The 14,599-nt window shown below is 56.6% G+C and overlaps 1 protein-coding gene across 10 annotated transcripts in view; it reads right to left on the bottom strand.

The window, feature by feature from the left end:
• Positions 1-14,599, bottom strand: part of DDX11 (DEAD/H-box helicase 11) — a 64,388-nt gene that overhangs the window by 488 nt on the left and 49,301 nt on the right. For 7 of the 10 annotated variants that reach the window (XM_051850245.3, XM_089303819.1, XM_089303816.1 and 4 more), the window contains exons 11-27: positions 12,754-12,906; positions 11,233-11,279; positions 10,814-10,893; positions 9,925-9,969; positions 9,755-9,822; positions 7,475-7,513; positions 7,150-7,261; positions 6,926-7,054; positions 6,466-6,578; positions 2,217-2,289; positions 1,871-1,974; positions 1,287-1,436; positions 1,016-1,084; positions 832-932; positions 506-590; positions 258-336; positions 22-176 (exon numbers count right to left, since the gene is read on the bottom strand). In XM_051850245.3, the coding sequence (XP_051706205.2) occupies positions 22-176; positions 258-336; positions 506-590; positions 832-932; positions 1,016-1,084; positions 1,287-1,436; positions 1,871-1,974; positions 2,217-2,289; positions 6,466-6,578; positions 6,926-7,054; positions 7,150-7,261; positions 7,475-7,513; positions 9,755-9,822; positions 9,925-9,969; positions 10,814-10,893; positions 11,233-11,279; positions 12,754-12,906 (1,602 nt within the window). Of the gene's footprint in view, positions 1-21; positions 177-257; positions 337-505; positions 591-831; positions 933-1,015; positions 1,085-1,286; positions 1,437-1,870; positions 1,975-2,216; positions 2,290-6,465; positions 6,579-6,925; positions 7,055-7,149; positions 7,262-7,474; positions 7,514-9,754; positions 9,823-9,924; positions 9,970-10,813; positions 10,894-11,232; positions 11,280-12,753; positions 12,907-14,599 lie in introns of those variants that run through there. The other 3 variants (XR_016212980.1, XR_016212979.1, XR_016212981.1) reach the window with 3 other exon arrangements.

Genomic DNA, 14,599 nt, shown 5'->3' with positions numbered 1-14,599 from the left:
GAACCGCGAGGCAGGACTGACCTTCCGCACAGCAGCAAAGGCAGGGCCAAAGGCAGCTTTGACCTCCACCCGGTCTCGGATCCAGGCCGGCAGCTTGGCCAGGACAGAAGGGCGGGCATACCGCTGGTCCAGGAGCACTATGCTGGCAAAGTCCCGCTGGTGCCTGATGGCCCTGCCTGGACAAGAGCAGAGTGGGGATGATGCAGGGCCTGTCCACCTGTCGCTGTCCTGACGGCCAGGAGCAGTCGTGGGCTCACCTATGGACTGGTTGACGGCCTTCATACACAGGTTCTCCACCAGCGCCTTCCCTGGGGGGGCCTGACCTGGGGCTCTGGGCTGCAAAGTAAGGATAAATTCATCACAGCTCTCCCTGGGGACAGGCCAGGCGACACTGGAGATCACGAGGTATGGAGGTACAGCCCTCACGCAGGCCATCCCAGTGTGAGGCTGGGCTGACAAGTCTTCCTCCCCAGCCCATTCCCTGGTGATCGCTGCGGGCACTCACAAGGGTCTGGTCCAGGTAGGCCATCTTCTCCTGTAGCTCTGGGGACTTGATGTTGGGGTATGGCATGCCCACCATCACCACACACCTGGGGGACACACACACACCATCTACTGCCATGTGTGCCCACTTCTCCAGCCCGCCCCAGACATCTACCTGTACTTGCCACCTGGAAAAGGGTTTTTATGGGCTAAGAGACCCACCCACTCCAAAGGGCCACGGTCAGATTTGCTGAAACATCCCACAGGTGACATGAGACCGTAGCAGTGCCTGCTGTCTAGGGAGGGTGGCTGGGTATCACGCCCCAGGAGTTGAGAACTGCCACTCACCTGCCCAGGTCATCAGAGAAGTTGATCCCCTCGCTCATCTTCCCTCCGACCACAGAGAGGAGCACGGCCCCGGTCAGCACGCCTCCTGCCTGGCTGCAGCACTGTGCAACACAGCCAGTCCCACAGGCTGAGCCCAAGCCTTGCTGCCAACCCCACCCTCGCCCTCGCTCTCTGGGCCTCTCACCTGAATGCACTTGGAATACTCCAGCAGCACCTGCTCCACCTGGCTTGCTCTCTTGGGTTCTTGAAATATCTGCAGGTACAGAGACCACCGCCCAGAACAGGTTCAAAATGCTGGGTCTCAGCCCTAGGCACTGGAGAACCACCGTCAGGCGTGGGAATGGTGGGGAGGGAACTAGGATGAGCCAACCAGCCATCCTGACAGGAGCAGCAGGGGAACCCCAGGGGAAGCTCTGGCAGGCACCAAGTCTTCCCAAGAGAGAAGGGCCACTCACCTTCTTCCTGATGGCCAGGCGGGCCAACAGGCCGCTCTTGTCCCAGTGGGCGTGGACCTGACGCTGGTACTCGTAGGAGGGGAAGAAACAGACCAGCCCTCCAGGGACCACATTGCACAGGTTACAGAGAATGCGACCCGCCTCATCCATCTAAGGCAGACAAGGGCCCCATGGAGCAACCCCTGCAGCCACCGCAAGGGCTGCCTCAGCTTGGGGCACCAAGCCAAGGACAGAGACCACAGCGTGAGGATGACGGCCAGGTAGGTGCCACGGGCAGAGACCAGGGAATGGGAGGTGCCGCCCGCTAGTGGTGCTGGTCCTTCCCCAGCTCCCAGTGGGCACCCTGCACGACAGTCAGGCACTGCTCCCCTTGTTGGAGGCCAGAGACCCCTGCCCGAGGCATAGGCTGGCACAGGGCTCACAAGAGGAGAGCAGCTTTCTTGTGGGCCTTGTCCTAAAGGGATGCTGGGGGTTTTAATATGGCTTATTTAGGGATGAGGAAGCTCAGCCCGGCCTGACTGCCCCACCAAGAGCTCTGTCCTGCCCTAGCAAAGCCAGGAAGAGGTAGGCTGGCTGGCACTGACCGTCTGAGGCAGCTCTCTCTTCTGGTACGTGAACTCCAGCTGCTGGCCAGAGGGTCCCGTGCAGATGACCAGGGGCAGGATGTTGTCTGGAGGGATCACGTGACCTGGAGAGACCCAGGGAGGGGCTGAAGCATGCAAAAGCAGATGCTCTGGCAGCTCCAGTCCAGCCAGGGCCGCCCTTACCCAGGTGCGAGGAGCAGCCTGCCCCATGGCTGCGGGCAACGCAGAGCTCGTGAGGGTGAGGTATGGACAAGGCTCCACAGCCCCTGGGCCTGGTGCCAGGCTGTGGAGGCTGGAATGCAGACGCTCGGCTCGGCCCACCCCACCCCTGGACACAGGTCCTCACCACAGGAAAACTCCACCACTCGCTCAGCCTGCACCCCAGCACATGCCAGCAGCTGCTCCCGGAAGTCAGACACCTGCAGGCCACAAGGTCAAGGCTCTGTGACCTCCCAGAGGTCTGAGGAAGAGACTTCAGGCGTGGGGTGGGGTGGAGAAGCCTCGGCAGGGACAGGAGGGATGGGCTGGGAGGCAGGAAGTCCACAGGAACACAAACGGGAGGTAAAAGAAAAGGCTATCGAAGCATCAGAGGCATCAGTGTGGGAACAGCAAAGAAAACGGGCAAGCGTGGAACACACCTCAGCCCTGGCCTGTGTGAGCACCTGCTTAGCACACCTGCATCCCATCATGCCCAGGAAAGAGTCGTGGCCCACGCTCCATTCCAGCTCCCTGCTAATGTGCATCAGGGAGGGGGCACATGGTGGCCTAAGTACTTGGGTCCCTGCTGCCCATGGGGGAGACCTGGACTGAAATCCAGGCTCCTGGCTTCAGCCTGGTTCAGCTGCAGCTGGTGCAGGCATTGTGGAGAGTGGTGGGCCAGGCTAAAGCCAGGAGCCTGGAACTCAGAATCTGAGTACTGAGCCATCACCGCTGCAGCCCGGTGTGTGCATTACCAGGAAGCTGGATTGAAGTGGAGCCTGGACTTGAACCACAGGACTCTGATATGCGATGGGTACATCCCAAGCAGAGACCTAAATGCTCACCATCTGCCCTGCTAGTTTACCTTTTCAACACGCAAGTGCTTACGTAATTAAATTAAAATTACATCTATGAGGAATGAAGCAAACTAGAACTCAAGAAAACAAAATCTCAGCTACCTATCAAACTAACAGTCGCACACAGAGCAAAGTCTGACTTCAAGTCCTTGACGTTCTAAGAGCAAGAAGAAATGCAAAGAAATGGAACTCCACACTGGAGGTGGTTTTAAGAAGTTACGACTAGATGACAACTTTGAAACTAGGTTAAATATATTATGGGATGGGGGCCGGCGCCGCGGCTCACTAGGCTAATCCTCCGCCTAGCGGCGCCGGCACACCGGGTTCTAGTCCCGGTCGGGGCGCCGGATTCTGTCCCGGTTGCCCCTCTTCCAGGCCAGCCCTCTGCTGTGGCCAGGGAGTGCAGTGGAGGATGGCCCAGGTGCTTGGGCCCTGCACCCCATGGGAGACCAGGAAAAGCACCTGGCTCCTGGCTCCTGCCATCGGATCAGCGCGGTGCGCCGGCCGCAGCGCGCCGGCCGCGGCGGCCATTGGAGGGTGAACCAACGGCAAAGGAAGACCTTTCTCTCTGTCTCTCTCTCTCACTGTCCACTCTGCCTGTCAAAAAAAAAAAAAAAAAAAAAAAAAAAAAAAAATATATTATGGGATGGAGTAAAAAAATTATGCAACAAGAAAGCACACATTCCTCGTAAGAGACAAACGCTTGGTCAGGTCAGTGAATTCTGTGATTCTGACTTGGAAAAGCCAATAAATACGGGCTCATGATGCTAAGAACCTATTCTGTGGATCTACTGAAAAGCCTTCTTCACAACGATATACAAGAGCACCACAAGCGCCCAGTGCCCAAATCTTGGTTTCTAAGTCTCTTTCCCATTAAGGGAAGCGAAGAGCACTTGGACAAATGAATGATTCCAGCTCTGGGACAGGAAGGAGTGAGGACTCCTCAAAAGGTTCATGGGAAGTAAGTATTACGAAAACTATGCATGGATTTCAGAAGCTCTTTTGCACCAAAATAAATAATACATCTTTTTTAAAGGAAGAGACAGATCTTTAATCCACTGGTTCACTCCCCAGATGGCCTCAGGAGCTGGTGCTGAGCCAGGCCAAAGCTTGGAGCTTCATCAGGTCTCCCACGTGGTGGCGGCGCCCAAGTACTTGGATCATCATCCACGGCTTTCCCAGGCCGTTAGCAGGGAGGGGGACGGGGGGGTGGGGGGGCAGCCAGGACTCACCAGCCCTCACACGGAACGCAGCTTAAGCTGCTGCACCACAATACCAGCCCCAAAACATTTATATTTTAATTCTATTTTTTCACAAACCTTTGAAGCATCTTCATGTAAGGGCAGCCTGAAGCATCCTGTTATGCAGAGAGCAAGACCTGATGCAGTCATGTTGAAAGAACCAACGACAGCATGAAGGCTGCCCCAGCCAGCTGAGAGGGTAAGGAGGGGCTGGCATTGTGGCGCAGTGGGTGAGGCTACTGCTTGCAATGCCTGCACCCCAAACTGGATGCCGCGCTCTTTCCAACCTAGCTCCCCGCTGATGCACCTGGGAAAGCAGCCAGTGATGGCCCAAGTACGTGGGCTCCTCCACCCGCATGGCAGACTTGGATAGATTTCCAGGCTCCTGGCTCCTTGCTTTGGCCTGGTCCAGCCCAGCCACTGTGGCCACTTGGGGAGTGAACCAATGGATAGAAGAAGGTGGTATGTGAGTGGGTCTGTAACTCTACCTTCCAAATAAGCCTTTTTTTTTAAAAAAATGACTTTAAACAACTTTAGTACACTGAGTGAACAACAATCTTTGAGTACAGATTGCAAACAGAACAGGTGCTGAGGCCAGTCCAACAGGCCCCAGTGGCTGGAGTCAGAGGTGTGGACCAGCCCTGCGCTGCAAGGAGGTATCCTGAGGAAAGCCGCACTGCAGAGACTGGCTTGTGGTTAGCACAGTATTGCTGAGAACAGGGAATCTGGGGCCGGTGCCATGGCTCACTTGGTTAATCCTATGCCTATGGCGGCAGCATCCCATATGGGCACCGGGTTCTAGTCCCGGTTGCTCCTCTTCCAGTCCAGCTGTCTGCTGTGGCCCGGGAGTGCAGTGGAGGATGGCCCAAGTGCTTGGGCCCTGCACCCCATGGGAGACCAGGAGGAAGCACCTGGCTCCTGACTTCGGATCAGCGCAGCACTGACTATGGTGGCTACTTGAGGAGTGAACCAACGGAAGAAAGACCTTTCTCTCAGTCTGTCTCTAACTCTGCCTGTCAAATTAAAAAAAAAAAAAAAAAAAAAAAAAAAAAGGAAAGCTGGACACAGCCTGAACACCTAACAGTGGTTCTATAGAATATATCCACATAACTGGAATACAGCACACTAGCCGACAAAACGTTTGGGAGGAGCGCTGGGTTTAGCACTTTGGGTGCCTAGAGTGCGTGGGGCTCCACCGCTGGCTGTGGCTCCTAACCCAGCTTCCAGCTGATGCAGACACTGCGAGGCAGCAGTGATGGCTCAAGCAGTTGGGCTCCCACCGCCATGTGGGAGACCTGGACTAAGCCCCTGCTCCTGGCTTTTAGCTACTGTGGAAATCTGAGGAATAAACCAGCAAATGGCATCTGTCTGTCTATTCCTCTCAAGTGCGGGGCTGGTACTGTAGCTTATCAGATTAAGCTGCTGCCTGCAGCACTGGCATCCCACGTGGACACTGGTTCAAGTCTCAGCTGCTCCACTTCCAATCCGGCTCCCTGCTAATGCAGCCAGGAGCAGCAGAAGATAGCCCAATTCCTTGGGCCCCTGCACCCACGTGGGAGACCCAGATGAAGCTCCTGGCTCCTGATTTTGGATCAGCCCAGCTCCAGCACTGTGGCCATTTAGGGAGTGAACCAGCGGATGGAAGATCTCTTTGTCTCTACCTCTCTAATTCTGCCTTTCAAATGAATAAATCTTTAAATAAAAATAAAAAAATACTTGGGACATGTTGTGGCTGAGTGAAAAAAAAGCAAGTTTTTACAGCATGAAGAGATAGTACCATTTTTAAAATACCTAAGTAAAAATTACACCTAGTATATTATTACAATGACATACACCAAAATCAATTTTTGAGGGTAGAATTAAGATTTTTTTTCCTGTTTTTGCTTGTCTCTGCTTTCTACAATGAAAACATTTTTCTGAAAAAAAGTATATATGCATATTTATAAAAACTCAATTTTCAAAAGAGGTTGGTGCTTCCGTGGCAGGTGCAGCAATGGCACAGAGCACCTACAGCAAAGTCTGAAGCTCTCCCTGGACCTGGCTGCAGAAACACCGGAGGGCGCGGTGGCCTGGGCCCCACACTCTCCCTGGACCTGACTGCAGAAACACCAGAGGCGCAGCGCCCTGGGCCCCACACTGGCCCACGGGCCCAGGGAGCCAGGTGGCACGACACTGCCACCTTGTGGACGCTGCAGGGCCTGCTCAAGCTGACCACCTCCTGACTTGGGGCCTGTTTATCCACCCCCAGCCCAGCTCCCATCCCACACAGGGCACAGGCGGCCGGGACACGTGTCCTTACCGGCTGCATGGTGCCCCCCGCGATGACCACAGCCCGGCATTCCTTCAGCACCTGGGCGAAGTGTGCAGCTGGGTTCAGCAGCAAGAACTTGAGGCTGCTCTGACTGAGGCTGCCTGGGAAAAGCACAGATACATGGGAAGGGGCCGGTGCAGGCCCCCAGATCCTTCCACCAGGCAGAGGCCGTGGAGGAGGCACTGCTCTCGCAAGCGCCTCCTGTGGCTCTCCAGGGCTGTCCCCCTATTTCCCACAGCAGGAGCTGAGGTCCAGAGCTGGGAGACAGGTCCCACAGGCGACAGCCGCCTCCCCTCGGCCCCAGGGCTCCTCTAGGAACCTGACCGTCTCCACTGCCTGCCCCAGGTCCCAGGCGCCAGGTCCCTGCCCAGGGAGGTGCCGGGGCAGCAGCAAGGGCTCATCGCCTTGGCTCCAGGCCCAGGCTGCTCCTCCATGGGCACCCGATTACCTTGGCGGCTCACGATGACCCTGCCGTCCTGGTTGGCCGTGGTGAGGGCTGCGAGGAAGCCTTCAATGTGCATGAGCGGGGAGGCCGTCCGCGGCGCCCCAGCCGGGTCCTCCTCAGCGGCTGCAGGAGCTGTGCGTTGGGAGTGGCAGGGGGGCCCCCTGAAGTCAGGTCCGCGTTCCCGCCCAGGCCCACGGCCCGGCTTCCCGCCCTCCCTCCCGACTCACGCTCAGGTGTCCCGGGCTGCAGGCTCTGCAGGAAGCTCTGGAACCCCGCCAGCCTGCGCTGCTCCCGGGAGGGCAGGACGACGGCCCCGTAGCGCTCTGTGAAGCCGAAGAGCTGGGCCGGGGTGAGAGAGACGAGGAGTGTGAGAAACAGAGGAACAAGAACAGAGCGGGGGGATGGCCCAGAGGCTTCCAGGCCCGCCCTACCCCCAACAGCAAAGCAGGCCCCACCACGGAAAACCAAGGGCGACCTGGCATCTCCTGGAGAAGGAGGCGGGGGGAGGGGGTGCCCCTGGGCCCACCCCAGGCCCACAGGGAAGGCAGGTACCTTTCTGCTGATCATGCTCTTCTCACAGTACCGCTGCACCTGCAAGAGCAGGCTCCGGTGAGAACACGGCACACTATGGCCAAGCTCTTTACAAGGTTTTATAATCATTACTCATTTATTTTCAGTGCATCTGAAGTCAGCCTAACAGTTTTTCCATCCACTGGTTTACTTCCTGAATGCTTTCAACGGCCAGGGCTAGAGCAGGCTGAACCCAGGAGCCCAGAATCCAGGTCTTCCCATATGGGTAGCAGGGATCCAAGTACTTGGACCATCACCTGCTGCCTACCAGGATGCAGATTTAGGAACCAGAAGTACAGCCAGGACTTGAACCAGCTTGGGACATGGGGTGTGGGCAGCCCAAGCAGCACCCTAACCACTTGTAACCTAGATTGAAACGGCCGCCTTCCCTTCCCAAGGAACGCAGGTCACTGTCTCCTCCAGAGGAACCCAAAGCCCAGCTGTGGTCAAGGGTGCTGATCTCCACTGCCCCCTACGATCCCTCGCCACCCACTGGGGGACTCCCCCAAGCCTCACACACATGGTCACCGCACACTCCATGGCTCTGGGTGCTCCAGGGGCACCACCGATAGTTGGGTCCCCCCGGCCTTCTTTCCTGGTGACAGCACCTAAGCTAGGTCTCAAACGAGACTTAGCTTAAAAAAGACCAACCCTACGCGCAAAGGCCTGAGCAGGCAACGCGTGGTGCTTGTTCGGGGAAGGCTGGGATGCTGCCGATGTCCTCCAGCTAAGATCACTCGATCCCAGTGTGATCCGAGGAGGGGGGAGCAAGACAGCCAGGCAGGAAAGAGCAGAGGGTCAGGGTGTGCACTCAAGTTGCAGCTGTGGGCAGGAAAAGGCGGGGCAATTCAGAGCCCTCTTTGGCAGCGGGAGCAAGCAGCTACTTGGACAGGGACACAAGGGAAGTACGGGCTCAGAGATGAGCGGATTCCCAGCTACCTGGTGAGGCTGATGACGGTGATGAGCAAAGGTGTAAGTCAGGAGGAAAGTGGACTGAAGAAAGGCGGGCGGGCAGGATGGAAGAATGCAGGGTCCCGGGCAGAACGCTGGCTCCACCGTGCACCACCAGCTCACCGACACCCTCCAGGGAGCCTCTGAACCTCAGAGTCCCTGCTCGCAAACGGCGACAGAGACACAGCACGTGCTCCGCCCGTGGAGAGGGTTACCATGACTGAGAATCAAGGGCTGTGCTTCAAGCGCCAGGGCCAGACCCCAGGATCTGGGGAGACAGCAGATGTGCAGGACCGGGGCACACAAGGGTCTGAGGCTGTGACGGCTCAGGTGGGAAGACGAGAGGGGCAGCACCGTCACCCAGCTCCACCCCGACAGCAGGAACCAGGCCCGTGCACACTGGGGAAAGACTGCGCCGGAGGGGAGGGGAGGGGAGGGGCGTGCAGGAAGGCCCTGGTCTGTGCCGAAGAGGTGGGAGGCTCCTGTGACCCAGACTGAAGGCTGTTCTTGATGGTTCGTTGCTTTCTGGGCTAATTACCCGTGCATATGTTTTAAATCCTCAAACCCCAGGCTGCTTGAGGGTAGAATTTACATTTCGTGTCCCCCCCCATGGTCTTAATAGCGCTCTGCCCACAGGTGGTGATTAGAAAAGGAAACTGGATGTGCTCATATAAAAAAGCGGCATCTGTGGAGAGCATTTGGTTATTGATTAAAATGCTCACATCCGGGGCCAGTGCTGTGGTGTAGCGCGTAAATTCACCACCTGCCCTGCCGGCAATCCCATATGGGTGCTGGTTTGAGTCCCGGCTGCTCCACTTCCGAACCAGCTCCCTGCTAATGCACCTGGGAAAGTAGCAGAGGATGACTTGGGACCCTGCACCCATGTGGCAGACCCAGAAGAAGCACCTGGCTCCCAGCTTCAGCCTAGCCCAGCCCTGGTCATTATGGCCATTTGGGAAGTGAACCAGCAGATGGAAGATCCCGGTCTCTCCCTCTAATTCTGCCTTTCAAATAAAGAAAATAAACTTTAAAAAAAAAATGCTCACGTCCCATACTGGGGTGCCTGATTCAACACCTGGCAGCAGATTCCAGCTCCAGCTTCCCAATTCAGACCCCGAGAGGCAGCAGTGAGGACTTAAGTAGCAGGGTCCCGGCACCCACGTGGGAGCCCTGGGTTGAGTTCTGGGTTTCTTCTGGCTGTGGCCTGGGCCCAGCTCCAATTGCCTCAGATATTTGGGGAATGAACAAGCAAATGGGTGATCCCTAGTTGTCCGTCTCTCAAATTTAAAACAAACGGGTGACAAGCTCTACCTTGAAGAGGTTGATGTTGTCTATCTGGCTCTGAAAGAGGAAGTCGTTGATGGTCTTCAGCTCCGTCCCTGAAAGCAAACGAAGGGCCTTGGGGGCCGCAGCCTCGTTCTGCAGCGCACGGCTCTCGGTCCGCAGTGAAGCTCAGCAGTGGCCCAGGGCAGCTCCCTTACCTGTCTGCGAGAGGCTCTGTGTGTTGGGGTTTTGCTTAACATTCCCTGCAAAAGAGAATTCCGACAGGTCAGGGTGCAGGTCCTCTGCCCCCACCTCCCAGCTCCACATGGCACTCATCAAGTCAGATGAGCATTCATATCTGAACAGGTTTTTTTTTTGTTTTGCCACTAACAGCACATCAAGAACCAGATGTGTCCAGAGTCAGAGGTCCCAGGATGCCCACTCCCCATGTGACTCCCATGTTGCACCTGGAATCTAAAGCTTTGCAATATCACCCTTTGGACACCTCCTGAAGGAGCCAGAAAGGCCACCCCACCCTCTGCACGCAGGGGAGCATGGAGAGCCAGGATCCAGCAGTGAAGTAGGAGACAGAAGCCAAGAACACCAGTAAAAGACAAGGTCCGGCCAGAAAACACTCTCCTCCTGGCTTCTGGGAACACATGCTGCTACGATGCCTTCAAGGGGATCCCGCACAATACAGGACAGGGGGCACCAGTGAGCAACACGAGGCAGCCTGAGCTCTGGCCACAAGGGCCATGTCATGGCTCACGGCTCTGAGCTATGTGCTTCCTGCGTTTCTCCCGAGACTGCAGAGCTCTGGGCTCCCTTTGGGTGAGCAAGGGAAACTCCTTGTGCAAGGGACACTGGGAAGTACCACAAGCATCACAGGAAATGCAACACATCTAGCGGAAGATATCACCAGACCTAGAGAGTAGGGCCTGGCAAAATTAAAGCGACGTGGAAGGCAAGCAAACGCGGATTCTCACAAGAGACCTGAGGCCAGGCAACCCAAATAAGCCAAGGGAATGAGGGATCTCCTATCACCGCCCAACACACTTAATGAGAGACAAAACCGACATCGAGCCCGACAACGGCAGCTTCTCTCACCCCCCAGCACAGTCACAAACTTCTCCAGCAAGTACAGGATCTGCTTAATGTACATCAGGTTCTTGGCCTTCAGACGCTTCCTGTGCAGAGAGCAAGAGACATGGAGAGGAGGACCCGGAGGCTCCTCCCTTCCCCCAAAGCCTGCCCCTGTGCCCAGGTCTTTCTCCCCCAGAACAGCCTCTCAAACAGAGCTCAAGCTCCAAGTCCTCCTAGCAAACGGGCTGGCCGTGGCCCAATGCCCTCAGAGCCAGCCATTCCCTGCTGGACATCCGAGGCCCTGTGGGGTCGCGCCACGTGGAACTGGGGGTGTGGGCAGCACCATGACCACCCCACCCTAAGCCCAGGCCGGAGACCATGACCCGGGGGCCCCGGAGGCTGAATGGGGTAGCCCCTTCCCACCTCCAGAAGCAGGGTCTCACCCGTATCGTTCCATGTACTGTAGCAACTGGGAATGGGCCTGGCAGAGCTGGGGAGAGAATGCGGAGAACGGGGTGAAGGCAGCCCAGGTGCTGGGTAAGCAACGTGGAGCTGTGCCCGTGAACCGCAGGTGCCCAGAGAGACCACCCAGCAGTCACAGGAGAGACCACGTGAGCTGAGGGGGCTGGGCGCACACAGAGGAATGGGTTTGTTTATTTTTTTTAATTTATTTATTTGAAAGGTAGAGTTGTAGACAGTGAGAGAGAGACAGAGAGAAAGGTCTTCCTTCCATTGGTTCACTCCCCAAATGGCCACCATGCTGGCGCTGTGCCGACCCAAAGCCGAGAGCCAGGTGCTCCGTCCCGGTCTCCCATGCAGGTGCAGGAGCCCAAGCACTTGGGCCATCCTCCACTACCCTCCCAGGCCACAGCAGAGAGCTCGGCTAGAAGAGGAACAACCAGGACTAGAACTGGCGCTCATATGGGATGCTGGCGCCACAGGCGGAGGATTAACCAAGTAAGCCACGGCGCCAGCCAGAAGAATGGTTTCTTTATTTATGTATTTATTTTAAAAGAGTCAGAGTGACAGAGAGAGGGCCAGGAGCAGAGGGAGAGTTAGACCCTCCAAATACTGGTTCACTCCCCTAATGACGGTAATAGCCAGGTCTGGGTCAGGCCAAGGCCAGGAGCTGGAACTCCATGGAAGTCCCCCATGAGAATGGTAGAGGCCCAATCATCTGCTGCCTTCCAGGCACAGTAGCACTGGCACTCCGGTACGGGATGCCCACGTTGTAAGCCGCTATGTAACCTCCGTGTCACAACGCCAGCCCTGAGGGGTGGGTTTTAAAGGGAATGGCAGGAGGGGAAGTTCTGCTTAAGCGTCCACTTTGAGGCAGGGAAATGCAAGAGGCTGAACACCCAGAAGTCTCCCTGCTCCTCTGGATGCAGGAAAGACAAGGAGGCTATAAAGTCGACAGTTCAAGGTAACCACTACAACCTGGCCCACAGATAACCCAGGTACTGGTCAGTAGAGGCGGTGGGTGCCACGTGGGTTTCACCACTGGAAACCAGTGGTCGGATACTGGCTCCACACTTGTGAGCTGGGTGACCGGGCGCCAGGAGCTCAGGCTCTGCCCCAAACAGGAAGACCTAGCCCCGTGCAGAATGAGTGTGGGGAGCAGTGCAGGGCACGTGAGAGAGTAGCAGGCAGCAGGGATCTCACACATTTCCCACACATCAACAACATCTCACCCACCCCACGCAGACCCCCGCTTATCCCAGGCTACCATCCCTGGTCACACAGAACTAGTAGGAACACCTGGGCTAGAGGGACTCAGAAGGACACAGGCAGGAGAGGAGCAGGAAACACGGCGCTAAGGTGGAGCTGATGCGCTGGAAGGCAAGGCCGGGACCATGACCCGGTGCATCATGACCCGGGACCATGACCAGGCCCATCCCTGGAGGAATTCCAGGCCCAGCTACTCAGAGCAGCGACCTCTGGCCCTCTACGCCACGCAGGCCCACCTGGGAACCGCCGACCTCAGTGCTGTACATGCTCGTGATGGTGTCGATCAGGTTGTGCGCCTCGTCGATGATCACCACCTGGTCCTGCAGGCGGATGCCCGCAGCCTGCCGGGTGGCTGCGTGCAGCAGCATCTGGTAGGGCAGCACCACCAGCTGGAGGGGGAGAGGCCCAGCTGAGCACTGGCGGGACTCACAGGTCTCACCCTGCAGCACCCCCGCCTGGCCTCCTAAGTTCCTGATGCAAACCGGTTTGGTTTTAAAGAATATTTCTTAAAGATTTATTTATTTCACTTGAAAGGCAGAGTTAGAGACAGAGTGATCTTCCATCCACTGGTTCACTCTCCCAGTGGCCACAATGGCTGGGGCTGGGCCAGGTGAAGCCAGGAGCCTGGAACTCTGTCCAGGTCTCTCACATGGGTGGAAGGAGCCCAAGTAATTGGGCCATCTTTCACTGCTTTCCCAGGCACATTAGGAGAGAGCTGGATTGGAAGTGGAGGAGCCAGGACACAAACCAGCGCCCACAGGGGATACTGGCAACCCAGAGAATAGGCTTAACCTGCTGCGTCATAACACCAGCCCAGTGCAAGCTGTTTTATCTGCTGCCTGGACAACGTGGACGGACAGCCAACAGAAAAGCTGTGCACGGCCCTGTGCCTGCACCAAGTCTTTTCCCCTAAAGTTTTACATGGGATGTCAAATACATGAAACACAAAGCTGGAGCTAGGAGTGACCGCTGGCCTGGCAATTAAGATGCCACTTGGGACGTCTGCATCCCATATCAGAGTGCCTGGGTTCGAGTCCTGGCTCTGGCTTCACACCAATGCAAACCCTAGGAAGCAGCCGGCGATGGAACAAGGACTTGGATCTCCGCCACTCATGAGAGAGAATGGATTAAGTCACTGGCTTCCATATCCCATCCTGACCTAGCGCAGCCGCTGTGGGCATTTGGGAAATGAACCAGCAGATGGGAGCTCCGCCTGCCTGTCAGATGAGCTGACCTGACTCCTGACTGGACCAAGGATGGAGGTGAGGGGTAGGGGGGAGCCCCTGCAGGTGACCCTCACCTAGGACCCGAAGGTAGCCCTGAAGGCACTCAAGGGTCCTCAAAACACCACAAAAAACCACTGTCTACCTTAAACTGGCCCAGGCAGTAGGTGCTGGGCATAACTGGATTCCATTCAGGATGCTGGCGTCCCACATCCAAGTGCCTGGGCTCCACTCCTAGCCCCAGCTTGGCTCCAGCTTCCTGCCAATGGGCACCCTGGGAGGGAGACGGCACCTGATGGTTCAAGTACCTGGGTCCTGCCACTCATGTGGGAGACCTGGATTGAGTTTCCAGCTCCAGGCTTCAGCCTGTCCCAGCCCTGGCTGCTGCAGGCCTTTGGGACGTGAACTAGCAGATGGAGATTTCTGTCTGCCTGCCTTTCAAATAAATACAGAAGGAAGCAGCCTTGGCTCCTGGTCCTGGAGCGCTGACTTTGCAGCTCTGGGACTCAGGAAAAGCTGTTGGGCCTGGGCCTGACCCTTACCTCCTCATCTGCAAATGGCCTTGATAAACTCTACCCCCCGTGAGGGCGAAGGAGTCGGGACAGAGGAACAATAAACGCATTCTGTATGTTTTCAAGTGTTTCCTTATGAAAATGTTCCAGCTGAAAGAATACTGATGGACAAAGTGAAAACCAAAACAACGAACGTGTGAAGCCCAGGGTGGGATGCCAGCTCTGGTGCTCGTTGGTGCTGACAAGGCAGTAGAATCACTCCCCATTCCTGGCCCCAGGGCCCTCTTGCATAGAATGCAGCCGCCACAGTGGGATACTAAACGGCAAAACCAAGGTGGGAAGTGCTT

This window comes from Oryctolagus cuniculus, chromosome 9 (genome assembly GCF_051225735.1).
Source record: "Oryctolagus cuniculus isolate XC-2025 breed Fujian yellow rabbit chromosome 9, ASM5122573v1, whole genome shotgun sequence".
Taxonomy (NCBI): Eukaryota; Metazoa; Chordata; class Mammalia; order Lagomorpha; family Leporidae; genus Oryctolagus; species Oryctolagus cuniculus.
The sequence above is the reverse complement of the archived record's forward strand: the minus strand, read 5'-3'. Positions and strand labels throughout refer to the sequence as shown.